Below are 17571 nucleotides of genomic sequence, written 5' to 3' on the forward strand. Positions count from 1 at the left end.
GCAAACATTGGGGCGAGCAAGTATTCAGTGCCATCTATCAGCCTCTCACTCACTGCTACCGGAGGACAGCGTCGGTGTATAATGGTCTCCCTCTCCCTCTTGTTTGCTGCTCCTGAGGGAGGGCCTCTCCATTCCAATGATATCTCTCTCTTCGATGCTGTCGGAGGATGGTACCAGAGCAAGGTTTATTTAATGTGGATTGATGCACCTGAAAGTATTAAGAGTCACTGGTAGCTATTGAAAGGGAGATCAAATGCTATTTTAAACAACACCTATCACATCTATTTTGTGTGTAGAATATGTCTGAGATTCTAGTCGAATTTACAGTGCTGGGGGATGATTTCTTTCCCCAGGATGTGAGCCTGCTGTACCGTGTATTCCCAGGTAGCCTCCCTCCTTGGTACTGACCTGGCCTGAATCTGTTTTGCAGTGACAAGATTGATTTGTTGCTCTCTGATCTCAGTTGTAAATCACAATTCCATTGCTTGCATAAAGAGGTGTAGCAAAAGAATTTGAAAATCACTCAGAAAGTTGCAAAAACAAACACATGATAATCAGATAGTGTATTACTTGTGTCTTGCATGAATGAATGACTTGCATTTATTTAAGCAACAACTAGGTTCTGGAGAGTACAGCCAAGTGTTTGACAGGATCTCCAGAGATTATGTTCAAAGTTTAAGTTTGTCACAAGGTACGTACACCTGACCAGGTACTATCACGAGATTCACTTTCTTGCAGGCACTTACAGGAAAGAATAAATATAACAGAATTTTATGAAAAAACCATACATAAATAGACAAAGAATGACAAACAGCAGTGTGCAAAGTTCAAAGTAAATTCATTATCAAGTACGTCTATGTCACCATAAATAACCTGAGATTCGTTTTCTTGTGGGCATACATTATAAGTGGAAGAAACACAATAGAATTTAGAATCTATTTTCTTTCCTACTTCATCTCACAACATGAGGGAGTAAAAATCTTTATGCTGCGTCTCGGCTGCAATGTACAAACCATAATGCTGAACTGTAGTCCAAGATCAGCATTCTCACATAAGCATCGCTCCTCTCCAGGTGAGTGAGGAGGGTATGTAGAGCTGTGGCTATTGCATTGTCTGTTGATTGGTTGTATCTATAGGTGAATTGTAGGGTGTCCAGACACTGAATGCATTTGTTTATGACTGAGGTGAGTGCGACAGGACGCCAATCATTCAGACATGCTACCTTGGTTTTCTTTGGTTCAGGGACAATGGTAGATGTTTTGAAGCAGGTGGGCACTCTACACTGGGAGACTGCACCCAACAGGATGGACATACATCCAATATGCAAAAGACAACAAACTGTGCAAATTCAAAAGAATAATAATACTAATAATAAATAAACAACAGATATGTGAGATGAAGAGCCTTGAAAGTGAGTCGATGGGTTGTGGGAACATTTCAGTAATGGGATTAGTGAACTTGAGTGAAGGTATCCCTCTGGTTCAAGAACCTGCTGGTTGAGGGGCAATAACTGTCCCTGAACCTGGTAGTGTGGGTCTTGACATTCCTGTAACTTCTTCCTGATGGCAGCAGTGAGGAGAGTGCAGCCTGGGTGTATGGGGATCTTTGATGATGGATTCTGCCTTCCTGGGACAGCGATACCATGTAGATGTGCTCAATGCTGGGGAGGCCTTTACTCGTGATGGACTGGGCTGTATCCACTGCACTGAATGAAGTCAAACTGTAAAATAAATATAGTACTCAGAACATGAATTGCAAAGAGTCCTTGTAAGCAGGTTGTCGAATTAGTTCAGATGAATAATGATTGAAGTTATCCATGCCATTTCAGGACCCTGATGGGTGTAAAGTTGATCACTGTTTCTGACCCTGGTGATGTTGGATCCAAGGTTTCTGTATCTCCTGCCCGATGATATCAGTGAAAAGAGGGTGGGGGTTTTGATGATGGATGCTGCTTTCTTGTGGCAGCGCTCCTTAAAATGTGTGATAGGGAGTTTTCAAGAGAACGGTGAAATTATTCATTCTTGACTTTGGCATTCACATGCTGCCATCATTAAGAATGAGGGAGAGATTAGCATTATTTGTCACGTGTACATAGAAACATACAGTGTAATGTATCGTTTGCATCAAATCACATCAGCGAAGATTGTGCCCGCCAGTGTCACCATGCTTTTCACACCAACATAGCATGCCAGCCCTAGCCGTGCGTGTTTGGAATGTGGGAGGAAACCAGATCACCAGGACAGAATCCACATGGTCACGGGAGTATTGTACAAACTCTATACAGGCAATGGCGAGAATCTAACCCTAATCGATTTTACGGCTGACTGTGAAAAAACATTGCATTAGCTGCTACACTGCCATGCCGCCTCAGTATGCCTCAGAGACTCCAAGATGTTGTTCTTGGATCTTCCCCCTCCCATTAACTACTTAATTATCTTCCACCATGCAAGCACATTCAGAGCTTTGATGTAATCCTTTGCTTGAGGCATCCCTTGGATCTGGGTGTTTTTACTGTATAATGGACATGGAATCCTAAGCTTGAGTTGGTTGGCACTTCATGGTCAACTCCTATTTATGTTTTCCTCATTTCCTCATGGCAGCTCAGTGCTTAGCACAACACTTTACTGTGCCGGTGATCCAGGTTCAATTCCCGCTGTTGCCTACAAGGAGTTTGTATGTTCTCCCTGTGACTGTGTTGGTTTCCTTTGGTTCTCTGGTTTCCTCCCACAGTCCAAAGATGCACCTGTTGGTAGGTTAGCTGGTCATTGTAAATTGTCCTGTGAATAGGTTAGGATTAAATTGGGGATTGCTGGGTGATGCGGCTTGAAGGGATGGGAGGGCCTATTCCACGCTGTATCTCAATAAGTTTTAAAACTGAATTATTCACTAATAGATAGATAGATAGATACTTTATTCATCCCCATGGGGAAATTCAACTTTTTTTTTCCAATGTCCCATACACTTGTTGTAGCAAAACTAATTACATACAATACTTAACTCAGTAAAAAATATGATATACATCTAAATCACTATCTCAAAAAGCATTAATAATAGCTTTTAAAAAGTTCTTAAGTCCTGGCGGTAGAATTGTAAAGCCTAATGGCATTGGGGAGTATTGACCTCTTCATCCTGTCTGAGGAGCATTGCATCGATAGTAACCTGTCGCTGAAACTGCTTCTCTGTCTCTGGATGGTGCTATGTAGAGGATGTTCAGAGTTATCCATAATTGACCGTAGCCTACTCAGCGCCCTTCGCTCAGCTACCGATGTTAAACTCTCCAGTACTTTGCCCATGACAGAGCCCGCCTTCCTTACCAGCTTATTAAGACGTGAGGCGTCCCTCTTCTTAATGCTTCCTCCCCAACACGCCACTCGTCTAATGTTGAATTTGAATAAACTTGAGATCAAGATAAGGGTCCACCATCATTTTACAAACATTTTTAAAAATGATTTGGGAAAAGGCTTTTTAAGGAAAGGAATGAAATAATCTCCCAAAGACACCAGCTGTTTAGGAATATGTGTTGATGGATTGTAGCTTTTAACCGTTGTTTACATGATTTGTGTTTTGTTTCCTTTCTCTTGTGATTTGGGTGTTGGTCTTTTATTTTTTTGTCTCTAATTGGGTTCTTTCAAGTTTCTGGCCACCTATAAGCAAACAAATTTCAAGGTTGTATCATTTATACATTCTTTGAGAATAAATGTACTCTGAATTTTTGAAACTTGAATGATGAAGTAAATCTTCTGTGATGTCCTTTTGTTGAAAGTTTTATTTGTTTTCCCCTGTAGTTGGTGTCATCTTGTTCTACTTTATTATTATGCTGGGCTCGGCTACCTTTGCTTTGGGATCCCATTTCAAAGGCACCAGTTACCTACTGCCATTGATGATCATTGGCCAAATTCTCACTGGCTCAACCAGTGGGTCATTCTATCGTAAGTACCAGTTTCAATCTGTTGTTAACAGACTGACAAGGAATGGTCAGTAGCTTAGTACAGATTTTCTGAAGATTTAAAATTATTCACTCATTCAGTCCAGCATCTTAATTACTTTTCTTTTGAGTTGATTTCTACCCTTCCTTCCTAAAGGACTGGATGAAAATGTGACATCAGTTTTTGAAAAAAACTGAGAGCTTGGCTGTTTGTAGTTATCCAAAAACATGAGAAAGTTTTTGACAAGTACAGGCTATTTGGTGCAACAAAGCTTGCCAAATTTCTATTCAGATATTGTGTTGAAGTAACTATCGAGTTTAGATTTGAGAGTCCCTAAGGTACTACTCTCAACTACACAATTAGGTAGTTTGTTCCATATGTCCACAACTTACTGTGTAAAGAAATACTTCCCGATGTTCGTCTGAAATCTCCCTTTAACCAGTCTCCACCTATGGCCTTGTGTCTTTGACAATGGATTCATTTTGAAGTAACAGCTGGCATCCACTTTATCCTTAATTATTTTGAACACTTCTATCAGTCTCCTCTCATTCTACGTCTACTTAGGCTAAAAAGATGTAATTCTTTCAATCTATCTTACACTGCAGACCTGGAATGAGTCTCGTTGCCCTTCTCTGGTCTCGCTCCAGTGCCTTCACATCCCTCATGCAATATGGAAACCAAAACTGTACACAGTATTTAAGATGCCGCCTCTCAAGTGCATTATGCAACTTAAGAACATCTTGTTAAAAGCCTTCTAAAAGTCCACGAATGATATCAACTGCTCTGTTGTTAGCATAAGTTTTAGTTCCTTCTTCAGAGAACTCCAGCATATTAGTAAAACATGATTTCCCTGCCCCAAACCCAGTTTGGCTTTCTGCTAACATGCCTGTTCTTATCAGCTGCTTTTCAATCTCATTCTTCATTATTGTTTCCATCATCTTACTTACAATGCACATGAAGCTTACTGGTCCATAGTTAGCAGGGTAAGTGTGGTCACCTTTCTGACATTCTGGGACAACGTTCACCCATCTTCAGTCTTCAGGGATTTTACCAGTCTTCAATGAAATATACATTAGAGGTTTGTATATATAATGACAGGACAGAGCTCCTTAAGTACCCTTAGATACATCTTGTCTCATACGTTTTAGTGGGCATTAGCATTGCTGGTAAGGCCAGGGTTACTGCCTACCTTTAATTGTCCTTCAGAAGATGGCTGGAGTTTTGGAGCTAGGAAGAAGTCCAGATGACCAGACTTCTAAGGCCAATAGATAAGGGTCTTCTCTGGTCAAAACTGCATTCATACCCATACAATATTTTTTTAAATGGTAATTTTTGTGCTAATTCTGCCAGATCTGATTAATCTACCTTTATCCCTTAGCTCTGAACTGAACAGTGCCTTTTCTCACTCACATTCTCTTCTTTTCCACTCTTTCAGTTGTTCAGGACCGTATTACCGCTTTCTGGTTCAAAGATAAGGAGTTGTCGTTGGCCTTTGGGCTGAAAGTGGCCTTCTCTCGTCTTGGCAGTGTCCTCAGCTTTTTATTCACCCAATCTTTTGAATCACGTTTTGGGCTGCAGTGGACTCTTTGGGCAGGTACGGATGAATATGATGAACTTGAAGGCATGGACTTGAAAATTGTACAAAGGGAGTGAAATCAGTCTTGTGCTCTACTATCACCACATTAAATCAGATTATTAAATGCTGGTTACAGATACTACGAGTGCAATCTATTATTTTCATAATTAGTTTTAACCAATTTGAACTTTCCAGATAATGCCAGAACTATGCCGTGACTCATTTTCTAATAAATGGTTAAATTGTATGTCGGTGTAAATCTTATTCTGACATAACTAGTAAGTGAATTGAATTGATCCCACAATTTTCAATGCTTTGTAAACAGGATGATTTGAAACTTGCGTCTTCTGGACGATTGTTGCAAAGAATTTAGTTTAAATCTCACCATACCAAGCTTTACAATTTTAATTAAGTTAATTTATTTAAAGCTATTTGGAATAAAATGTCAAAAATAGAATTAAATCATCATATTGAAGTAAAACACCATCTGAGTCACTAATGTCCCTCAGCAACTAAACTGGACTGGTCTATGTGTGACTTCAGACCACAGTGCAATGTGGTTGATTGCTAATAGCCCTCTGAACCACAGATAATACCTATAATCACATGAGCTACAGTGATTCCAAAAGGCATATCGGCACCACCATGTCAAGGGTAATTGAAATTGACAATAATTACTGATCTTGTCACTGATGTCAATAGATTATAAATCATGGCTTGGAGCTATTTGCAGGGCTTTCCACTGTAACAGAGGGAAGAGAGTGCCAAGATCATTCCTGTCCTTAATTTTCCTTTGTTCTCTCCACTCTTCCTCTCCCACGCCCTGCCTCAGCAGCTCTTGGTCAGGGGAAAGGTGCTACGAACTGTCCCTCTACTGATCCTAGCCACCCAGATATTGTAGACAATGAATCCTTGCCAAGCTATTCCCCACTCTCTGCTCTCTTCATCACAGCCACTATGAAATGGTAGCGTATAACACTTTACAGTACAGGCGGCCCCGGTTCAATTCCCGCTGCTGCCTATATAGAGTTTGCACCTACTCCACGTGGATTTCCTCCCACAGCCCAAAGATGTTGCATTTTTTAGGTTAATTAGACATCATAAATTGTCCTGTGAATAGCCTAGGATCTAATTGGGGGATTTAGTCTTCCACACCATTCAGCAATCAGCAGGTTTCATGGAAAGGGTAGTGTTACAGTGATATTTCCCCTGGTTAGCTTTCATGTTTGATTTTCTTGTATCTCTAGGAGCTAAAAGAATAATTCCCAGTTAGATCACCTTGTGATTTTAGAATGAGGTCAGTGGTTGAGATTCATTTAATTTATATCATCTACAGTAGATTGAAACATAAAATGAAGTGTGTCATTTCCGTTAACAACCAGTGCTGGGAACAGCCCACAAGTGTCACCACATATATCCGGTGCCAACATAGCATGCCCACAACATTCAGCAGAACAACAGAGAATACAACAAAACAGAAGACAACAAGTAACAAGACAATGGCAAAACAAGGCCCTTTTGGTCCTCCCACACCCCCACACAGACCTCCAACCCCAGGACAGGCTGCTGGTCCTCAGGCAGATTCGTGGACAAGGGGTTCTCATTCCCCAATAGATTCAAAACTTGTAGATCCAGGGCATCGCCAATCAGGTTTCAACTTCTGGACTTCCCATCCACCTTCAGGCTTCAATCTTTCATATTGGATCTCAGGATTTGCCACCAAAACGACCCTGAACTCCAGGCCTGGTCGCCAAATCATTTATCTAGTGGGGCAGCAGCTCTTGTGTCTGTCTGTTGTGGTGTATTTTTGGCAGTAGTGTGGATATCTTAATGTTCATTTTCTCAGGAACTTTGCTGTGTGTTCTTGGCTTTGTCTCAGCCCTCATCGTTGGCATCCTGGATAGAAGTGGGGCAAAACAGCTGGGACTTGACGTTGTCCACCAGCAGGAATCCAAAAAAGTGGTGGGTAGATTCAGTGGCTCAGGATTTAACTTTGGAAAAAAGTTACTGCTTTTGAATATGGAACAATTATCTTTAATAATCAACTATTTTGGTGAGTAATCATTGATCCTTAAAGTGGACCATTTGGAAGCTGTGTAGCAGAAGATTTATTTACATTATTTAGCCTGAGTGGGATCTAACTACAACTCCCCCACAGGGTCTTCTCTGACCTTCTTGTTCTTTCTCCCCAGAGGCTAAAGGATATTTGTCATTTGTCTCTCCGCTACTGGCTGCTGGTTCTTACCATCATGTTCTTCTACAATGGATTCCTTCCATTTATTGCTGATGTCACGTAAGTAGAGTTCAATGTATTAAACATCTAAAGTATTTATACCATCTTCTGAATGGTCTGATCTTGTTATTTAATTGTAAAGAATCATTGCAAGTTTCTCTTTATTTCTCACACCTACTGTACCTCTCTTTATTTTTAAACATTGAGATGCTCTACAATGGGACAGCAGTGATTTTTCACTCATAGTTGACACTTTGTCTTTTCTATGGTAGCTGTCATCGCATACTGCAGTAACTTCAAATCTCTGATTAATTCTTTGCGACAGTCTCCAGGATTATTCATGCGATGAGAAAACTAGATACGGGTGACTATTTCAATTATATCTGTTATATCTTGGCATTTATTTTTCAGCAAGTTCATTCAGGATAAGTATTCTAGGTACAGTAATCAGGAAGCCTCCTACATTGCTGGTGCTGCGTTCGATACCTCAATGCTTCTACTACCCATAGCTGGAATCCTCACTGTGAGTATCATCTGTTTTGTTCTAACTCAGGATTTTCCAACCATTTTTATGCCATAGACCAATACCATTGAACAAAGGGTCCAAGGACCCCAGGTTGGGAACCCCTGTTCTAAATGCAAGGTAGATTGTGATCACCAGGAACGTCAGACATCCTTTTCATGGATATTAACTGTATTGAGCTCAGGCTGAACTTTAAAGTATGAAGTAAACAGATAACAGAAGAATCCAAGTTACATCCCCTGTCCCTCTAACAATATTTCCTGTTCCCATACCATAAAATAATTTTGTGTTTATTTGCTGAGTAATACAAATTTGGTTTACATATTTAATCATCCATTATGATTGCTAATCACATTTAATCAACTATTATCATTGTTTACTTATAGAGAATGGACTTTCGTCACTTTCTTGTTAATATCATACCATATCTAGAATAGAAACATAGAAAACCTATAGCACAATACAGGCCCTTTGGCCCACAATGTTGTGCCGAACACGTCCCTATCTTACAAATTACTAGGCTTACCTATAGCCCTCTATTTACTAAGCTCCATGTACCTATCCAGGAGTCTATTAAAAGACCCTATCGTATCCGCCTCCACCACCGTTGCCGGCAGCCCATTCCACGCGCTCACCACTCTCTGAGTAAAAAACTTGCCCCTGACATCTCCTCTCTACCTACTCTCCAGCACCTTAAACCTGTGTCCTCTTGTGGCAACCATTTCAGCCCTGGGAAAAAGCCTCTGACTATCCACACGATCAATGCCTCTCATCATCTTGTACACCTCTATCAGGTCACCTCTCATCCTCTGCCGCTCCAAGGAGAAAACGCCAAGTTCACTGAACCTAGCATGCTCCCCAATCCAGGCAACATCCTTGTAAATCTCCACTGCACACTTTCTATGGCTTCCACATCCTTCCTATAGTGAGGCAACCAGAACTGAGCACAGTACTCCAAGTGGGGTCTGACCAGGGTCCTATACAGCTGCAACATTACCTCTCGGCTCCTAAATTCAATTCCACGATTCATGAAGGCCAATACACCGTATGGCTTCTTAACCACAGAGTCAACCTGCACAGCTGCTTTGAGCGTCCTATGGACTTGGACCCCAAGATCCCTCTGATTCTCCACATTCCCAAGAGTCTTACCATTAATATTATATTCTGCATTCATATTTGACCTACCAAAATGAACACTTATCTGGGTTGAACTCCATCTACCACTTCTCAGCTCAGTTTTGCATCCTCTCAATGTCCCACTGTAACCTCTGACAGCCCTCCACACTATCCACAACACCTCCAACCTTTGTGTTATCAGCAAATTAACTAACCCATTCCTCCACTTCCTCATCCAGATCATTTATAAAAATCATGAAGGGTCCCAGAACAGATCCCTGAGGCTGATCAACCTCCATGCAGAATATGAGCCGTCTACAACCACTCTTTGCCTTCTGTGGGCAATGCAGTTCTGGATCCACAAAGCAATGTCCCCTTGGATCCCATGCCTCCTTACTTTCTGAATTAGCTTTGCATGGGGTACCTTATCAAGTGCCTTTCTGAAATCCATATACACTACATCTACTGCTCTTCCTTCATCAATGTGTTTAGTCACATCCTCAGAAAATTCAATCAGGCTCATAAGGCATGACCTGCCCTTTACAAAGCCATGCTGACTATTCCTAATCATATCTCTCCTATGAACTCGGACCCCAAGATCCCTCTGATCCTCCACACTGCCAAGAGTCTTACTATTAATATTATATTCTGCCATCATATTTGACCTACCAAAATGAACCATCTCACACTTATCTGGGTTGAACTCCATTTGCCACTTCTCAGCCCAGTTCTGCATCCTATCAATGTCCCACTGTAACCTCTGACAGTCCTCCACACTGTCCACAACACCCCCAGCCTCTGTGTCATCAGCAAATTTACTAACCCATTCATCCACTTCTTCATCCAGCTGATTGATAAAAATCACAAAGAGCCGGGGTCCCAGAACAGATCCCTGAGACACTCCACTGGTGACTGACCTCCATGCAGAATATGAGCCGTCTACAACCACTCTTTGCCTTCTGTGGGCAATGCAGTTCTGGATCCACAAAGCAATGTCCCCTTGGATCCCATGCCTCCTTACTTTCTGAATAAGCTTTGCATGGGGTACCTTGTCAAATGCCTTGCTGAAATCCATATACACTGCATCTACTGCTCTACCTTCATCAATGTGTTCAGTCACATCCTCAAAAAATTCAATCAGGCTCGTAAGGCACAACCTACTTTTCACAAAGCCATGCTGACTATTCCAAATCATATTATGCCTCTCCAAATATTCATAAATCCTGCCTCTCAGGATCTTCTCCATCAACTTACCATCAGACTCACTGGTCTATAATTACCTGGGCTATTTCTACTCCCTTTCTTGAATAATGGAATAACATCTGCAACCCTCCAATCCTCCGGAACCTCTCCCGTCCCCGTTGATGATGCAAAGATCATCGTCAGAGGCTCAGCAATCTCCTCCCTTGCCTCCCACAGTAGCCTGGGGTATATCTCACCTGGGCCCAGCTACTTATCCAACTTGATGCTTTCCAAAAGCTCTAGCACATCCTCTTTCTTAATATCTAATGCTCAAGCTTTTCAGTCTGCTGCAAGTCATCACTACAATCACTAAGATCCTTTTCCATAGTGAATACTGAAGTATTCATTAAGTACCTCTGCTAATTTGTCCAGTTCCATACACACTTTCCCACTGTCACATTTGATAGGTCCTTTTCTTTCACGTCTTTATCCTCTTGCTCTTCACATACTTGCTGAATGCCTTGGGGTTTTCCTTAATTCTGCCCACCAAGGCCTTCTCATGGCCCCTTCTGGCTCTCCTAATTTCCTTCTTAAGCTTCTTCCTAGTGGTCTTATAATCTTCTAGATCTCTAACATTACCTAGCTCTCCGAACCTTTTGTAAGCTTTTCTTTTCTTCTTGAGTAGATTTATTAGAGCCTTTGTACACCATGGTTCCTGTACCCTACCGTAACTTCCCTGTCTAATTGAAACGTACCTATACAGAGCTCTACACAAATATCTCCTGAATATTTGCCACATTTCTTCCGTACTTTTCCCTGAGAACATCTGTTTCCAATTTAAGCCTCCAGCTTCCTGCCTGATATCCTTATAATTCCCCTTACTCCAATTAAACGCTTTTCTAACTTGTCTGTTCCTATCTCTCTCCAATGCTATTGTAAAGGAGATAGAATTATGATCACTATTTCCAAAATGCTCTCCCACTGAGAGATCTGACACCTGAACAGGTTCATTTCCCAAAACCAAATCTAGTACAGCCTCTCCTCTTGTAGGCTTATCTACAAAGTACATACTGTGTCAAGAAACCTTCCTCAAAACACCTAACGAACTCCACCCTATCTAAACCCTTTGCTCTCGGGAGATGCCAATCGATATTTGGGAAATTAAAATCTCCCATTACAACAAATCTGTTATTATTACACCTTTCCAGGATCTGTTTCCCTATCTGCTCCTTGATGTCCCTGTTACTATTGGGTGGCCTATAAAAAACACCCAGTAAAGTTATTGACCCCTTCCTGTTCCTAACCTCCACCCACAGAGACTCCGTAGACAATCCCTCCATGACGTCCACCTTTTCTGCAGCCGTGACACTATCTGTGATCAACAGTGCCACGTCCCCACCTCTTTTGCCTCCCTCCCTGTCCTTTCTGAAACATCTAAACCCCGGCACTTGAAGCAACCAATTCTGTCCCTGAGCCATCCAAGTCTCTGTAATGGCCACCACATCATATCTCCAAGTACTGATCCACACTCTAAGCTCATCCACTTTGTTCGCAACACACCTTGCATTAAAATAGACAAATCTCAAGCACTCGGTCTGGTGCGTCTCTTCTCTATCACCTGCCCATCCTCCCTCTCGCACTGTCTATAAGCTTTCTCTATTTGTGAGCTAACGTTCTCTTCCCCAGTCTCTTCAGTTCAGTTCCCACCCCCCAACAATTCTAGTTTAAACTCTCCCCCGTAGCCTTAGCAAACCTCCCCACCAGGATATTGGTCCCCCTGGGATTCAAGTGTAACCCGTCCTTTTTGTACAGGTTACACTTGCCCCAAAAGAGGTCCCAATGATCCAGAAATCTGAATTCCTGCCCCCTGCTCCAATCCCTCAGCCACGCATTTATCCTATTCCTATTCTCACTGTCGCGTGGCACAGGCAGTAACCCCGAGATTACTACCTTTGAGGTCCTGCTTCTCAACTTCCTTACTAACTCCCTGTAGTCTTGTTTCAGGACATCTTCACTTTTTCAACCTATGTCATTGGTACGAATATGTACCACATCCTGTGGCTGTTCTCCCTCCCACCACAGGATATCTTGGACACGATTAGAAACATCCTGGACCCTGGCACCTGGGAGGCAACCTACCATCCAAGTTTCTTTCTTGCGTCCACAGAACTGCCTGTCTGATCCCCTAACTATAGAGTCCCCTATCACTATTTCCTTCCTCTTCCTTTCCCTACCCTTCTGAGCCACAGGGCCAGACTCTGTGCCAGAGGCGCGGCCACTGCCGCTTCCCCCCAGGTAGGCTGTCTCCCCAACAGTACTCAAACAGGAGTGCTTATTGTCAAGGGATACAGCCACAGGGGTACTCTCTAGTACCTGACTCTTCCCCTTCCCCCTCCTGACTCCGACCCACTTGTCTGTCTCCCGTGGCCCCAGTGTGACCACCTGCCTATAACTCCTCTCTATCACCTCCTCGCTCTCCATGACTAAACAAAGGTCATTGAGCTGCATCTCCAGTTGCCTAACTCGGTCCTTCGGGAGCTGCAGCTCGACACACCTGGTACAGGTATGGCCGTCCGGGAGGCTGAGAGTTTCCAGGACACCCGGGTAGTAAAAAAAACTCCCTTCGCTCCGAAAAATCAGCAGTTCACTCGCAGCCTTCTTGCTCCAAATGGGCATTATCTCAATTCAGGCCCATGAAACTACTGGCTTCACACTCGCCTGTACTGTTAACTTTCTCTTTTGATCTTTTTATTATTGTACTTTGAAATGATTGCAGTTGAAATTACTGACTGAAAGTAAAGAAAAATATAAAACCCATTGTTGATACCCAACTGGTATGACACTCCCAAACATTTCTTCATTGAAACATTGGAGAACTCTGTCCTACAGCCAGGACAACATATAGATTTGGCTATGTGACAGCCATAGAGTCAGTGAGACATGTGTTTCCCAAGTAAGAAAGAAGAAACATCATCAAATATATTAAATGTGTACAGTGATAAACAGTAAAAAATAACATAGGATACAAAACATGTTAAGGGAGAGCAGCTTACCAGTCTATAACTAAATAGAAGGAAGGATTTAAGTAATTGTGTGGTTTGCTACACTGCCTGTACTAGGCCCCACACCCTCCCACTCACCAACAATAAGCACTTGTCCCAACTGCTCTAATGTTATATATTCATGTACAAATTAATCAATTAAATGTTTTAAAAATCATTTTCAGGATTACATAGGATTAAGAGGAATACTTGTCTCGATGTGTGCTGTGTTGACAGTCCCTGTTTTCGCTCTTTTGGCATTCACCTTCGTACCACCATTGGTTTCAATGATATGGCTGGGAGTCACCTATTCATTTGCTGTTGTAAGATGTTATTTTTATTTTCTCTCCGCTGACAAGTAGCTCTCATTAAATTCTTTCACCATCTACACACCCATTCCAGACATTCTTTTCTCCCCTCTCCCATCGGACAGAAGATCCAAAAGCCTGAAAGCATGTACCACTGGGCTCGGGGACAGCTTCTACCCGACTGTTATCAGACTGTTGAACAGACCTCTTGTATGACAGGATAGACTCACAATCTACCTCATTATAATTGTGCACTTTATTATTTACCCGCACTGCAGTTTCTCAGTAGCTTTTACACTTTATTCTGCATTGTTAATATTTTACCTTATTCTAGCTGAATACAGTGTGTAATGATTTGATCTGTGTAAACAGTTTGCAGAACACCTTATCAGGTACATGTGACAATAACATACTAATCCAGTACCAATACCAATACACCAAAGCATTCATCATTACAAATGGGTTCAGGGTTATTTAAAATAAACTTTAAATATATTGTAGTAGTTTATGCAGTGAACTCATAGTCAACCCAGCAAGGGCATATTGTGATAATATCTTTGCAGTCATTTTCTGATTTTAGGTACTTAATTGCTATTTTTATCAGTAAATTCTGATTATTTCCACAGACTAGTCTGTGGCCCTCTATCATTTTAGTGGTTCCTTCGGCAAACCTTGGAACAGCTTTAGGAATCACTACTTCAGTGCAAATGATTGGTGTTGGTGTTTGCAACTTGATTGTTGGATGGATACTTGGAAACAAATTCAGGTAAGCTTTTTCATTCTATACTGGTCACTAATTTGCATTATTTAATTTATTATTTTATGTTGTTTTATTTCTGCCATCTTAACATAGAAACATAGAAAACCTACAGCATAATACAGGCCCTTCGGCCCACAAGGTTGTGCTGAACATGTCCTTACCTTAGAAATTACTAGGCTTACCTATATCCCTCTAGTTTTCTAAGCTCCATGTGCGTATCCAAAAGTCTCTTAAAAGACTGTATTGTATCCGCCTCCACTACCGTTGCCGGCAGCCCGTTCCACGCACTCACCACACTTTGAGTAAAAAAACTTACCCCTGACATCCTACTAGATCCACTAACCATACTGGTCAGAACTGGATACAGGTTCCACACTGCATAATGATAGTGAAAATGTTGCATATTCAATATAGACCCAGATTGCTTGATACATTTAGATGTCGTTATCTGATAGGAAGACTAAATTAAAAATGATAGAAGTGACAGAACGTGAACTATAACTTTTTGAGTCAGAAAACCTTCAGGTCCCTGAACTTAACATTAACTGTTTCCTCTGCACACAGATGATGCGTGACTGGCTGAGTTCTTCCAGCATTTTCTGTTTTTGTTTATTTCCGATTCCAGGAAATACTGTTTTATTGTTTTTTGTATCTTCTCTCTCATTTTATTGGAAAATTGCTCTGCGGCGGACCTCTTCACCACGTGTCCTGTTCACTTTCCCATATCCTGAACATGAATTATTCTTCATACTAGTGCTTTGATAGAGAATAGCATTTGAGTTATTCGACTATGGTGTCAATCTGAGTCCCGGCCTCCTCTACTGCCGCGATGAGGCCACACTCAAGTTGGAGAAGCAAAACCTTATATTCCATCTGGGTAGCCTCCAATCTGATAGCATGAACATCAATTTCTTAAACTTCCAATAACTGCTCCCCCTTTTCTTTACCATTCCCCATTCCCATTTCCCTCTTTCATCTCATCTCCCTACCTGCCCATCACCTCCCTCTGCTGCTCCTCCCCCTTCCCTTTCTTCCATGACCTTCTGTCCTCTGTTATCAGATTCCCCCTTCTCCAGCCAATCTCTCTTTTACCAATCAACGTCCCAGCTCTGTGTTTCACTGTTCCCCTTCTCCCAATTTCACCAATCACCTACTACCTTGGACTTCTTCCTCCACTCCCTACACCTTCTAACTCTGACTTCTCATCTTTTTGTTCCAGTCCTGATGAAGGGTTTCAACCCAAAACATCGACTACTTGCTCTTTTCCAGAGATGCTGCCTGACTGCTGAGTTCATCCAGCGTTTTGTGTGTGTTGCTTTGGATTTCCAGCATCTGCAGATTTTCTCTTGTTTATGTACCTGAATCATCTGAGCAATGAATACTGAACATAAGTAATACCCTGTGATTTGTGTTTCTCCCTTCTCCTTTATATCCTGGCTTCTCTGACAGCAATTGTAATATAATTCACAAAGACCAGTGATCAAGCCGTGAAGTGTATACTGTATGGCTGTACAGTTCAGTTACTCCCTGAACACGGTCAAGTTACCAACGGCTTTGGTGGAGTCCTGCAGGAAATATTTACATTGTAATTTTGAATAAAATCAATGACTCAGAGTGGCCACACCGTACTCTTCAACCTCAAGCTGAAGTGGTTCTAATGTGTACAAAATTAAACCTTTATTTGCTTTTTTGTGTAAGTGAAATGGAATTACACAGGTCTCCTGTGTTTCCTGTAATATCATGGTCTCTTAACTTGGTAAGCTGCCTCATGTGTGGCACCTTTTCAAAGGCCTTCTGAAATTGAAATGTGCAACATCCACTGCATCCCCTTTATCAATCCTATTTATTATCTCCTCAAAGCATTCCTATAGGTTCTTTAGGCAAGATTTTCCCTTACAGAAACCATGCTGACTTTGTCCTATCTTGTCCTGTGTTACCAAGTACTCCATAACCTTATCCTTAACAATTGAATCCAACATCTTCCCAACCACTGAAGTCAGGCTAACTGGTCTATACCTTCCTTTCTGCTGCCTTCCTCCTGTCTTAAAGAATGTAGTGACATTTGCAATTTTCCACTCCTCTGGCACCATGCTCGAGTTCAATGTTTTTTGAAAGAAGACATCTTTCACCATCCAAAAGCAGTAACAACACTGACAAGAAAATCAACTGTTCTGGGTTCCTTGTCAACTGCTCTGGTTGTCTGTGTACAAGTGTTTTTTTCTCTCTCTGTGGTATTACTTTGCAAAATGTTTCTTCTCTCTGCACTTGTTACATGATGTACTGAGGTGAACATGATTCTCTCCAGCACAACTTGTGCTTCCTGTCACTCTGGGCCCTCATGGTTTCTGTTTGCTTAGCTCAAAGACTTTGTCATCCGTAAAACTTTTATGGGTTTATCTACTTTACAGGTATTTTGTTCTGTTTAGTGATTAATTACTTTTAAGTTGAACTGCATTCTCTCTCTTACATAAGAAATCTCATCGGTTTTCACCAAGGGCACGTTATGTTTCTGTAACAATCTTTCTGCCTTCCTTGAATGTCCTATTCCATACAAGCCTGTCTCTCTGATTACTACTTCTGCTGTAATTGCAGACGATAATTTGGAGAGTTTTCACTACCCAGTTCTATATTAGTAACATTCACTACTCAGTTCTATATTAGTAACATAATTTACTCACTTCCTGCCTTGTTAAATGCATGCCTCTGGAAGATGATGTTTTTGTGCAGTTGTATATATCCACTCTTTAACCCAATCTGACCAATGAGAATAAACTTCACAAACTTCTGCCCTTTAGCATTAAGTTTGATGGTCTTGTCCTACTTCCTACTCTAACCTCATTGCTGCAGCATAGTTTTGGCAAACTAATTTGAATATCTTCCACATTCCCTCAATGTTTCCTTCATCT

General features: G+C 41.6%; 1 protein-coding gene across 3 annotated transcripts in view; it reads left to right on the forward strand.

Moving 5' to 3' along the window:
• The window catches only part of LOC140735409 (lysosomal dipeptide transporter MFSD1-like), a 43565-nt gene that overhangs the window by 17208 nt on the left and 8786 nt on the right, over window positions 1-17571 (forward strand). For all 3 annotated transcript variants that reach the window (XM_073060442.1, XM_073060443.1, XM_073060444.1), the window contains 7 exons: window positions 3786-3929; window positions 5362-5520; window positions 7349-7464; window positions 7695-7795; window positions 8147-8258; window positions 13783-13920; window positions 14532-14671. In XM_073060442.1, coding sequence (XP_072916543.1) covers window positions 3786-3929; window positions 5362-5520; window positions 7349-7464; window positions 7695-7795; window positions 8147-8258; window positions 13783-13920; window positions 14532-14671 — 910 coding nt within the window. The remainder of the gene's footprint in view (window positions 1-3785; window positions 3930-5361; window positions 5521-7348; window positions 7465-7694; window positions 7796-8146; window positions 8259-13782; window positions 13921-14531; window positions 14672-17571) is intronic.

The sequence above is a fragment of the Hemitrygon akajei genome, chromosome 11 (genome assembly GCF_048418815.1).
Source record: "Hemitrygon akajei chromosome 11, sHemAka1.3, whole genome shotgun sequence".
Taxonomy (NCBI): Eukaryota; Metazoa; Chordata; class Chondrichthyes; order Myliobatiformes; family Dasyatidae; genus Hemitrygon; species Hemitrygon akajei.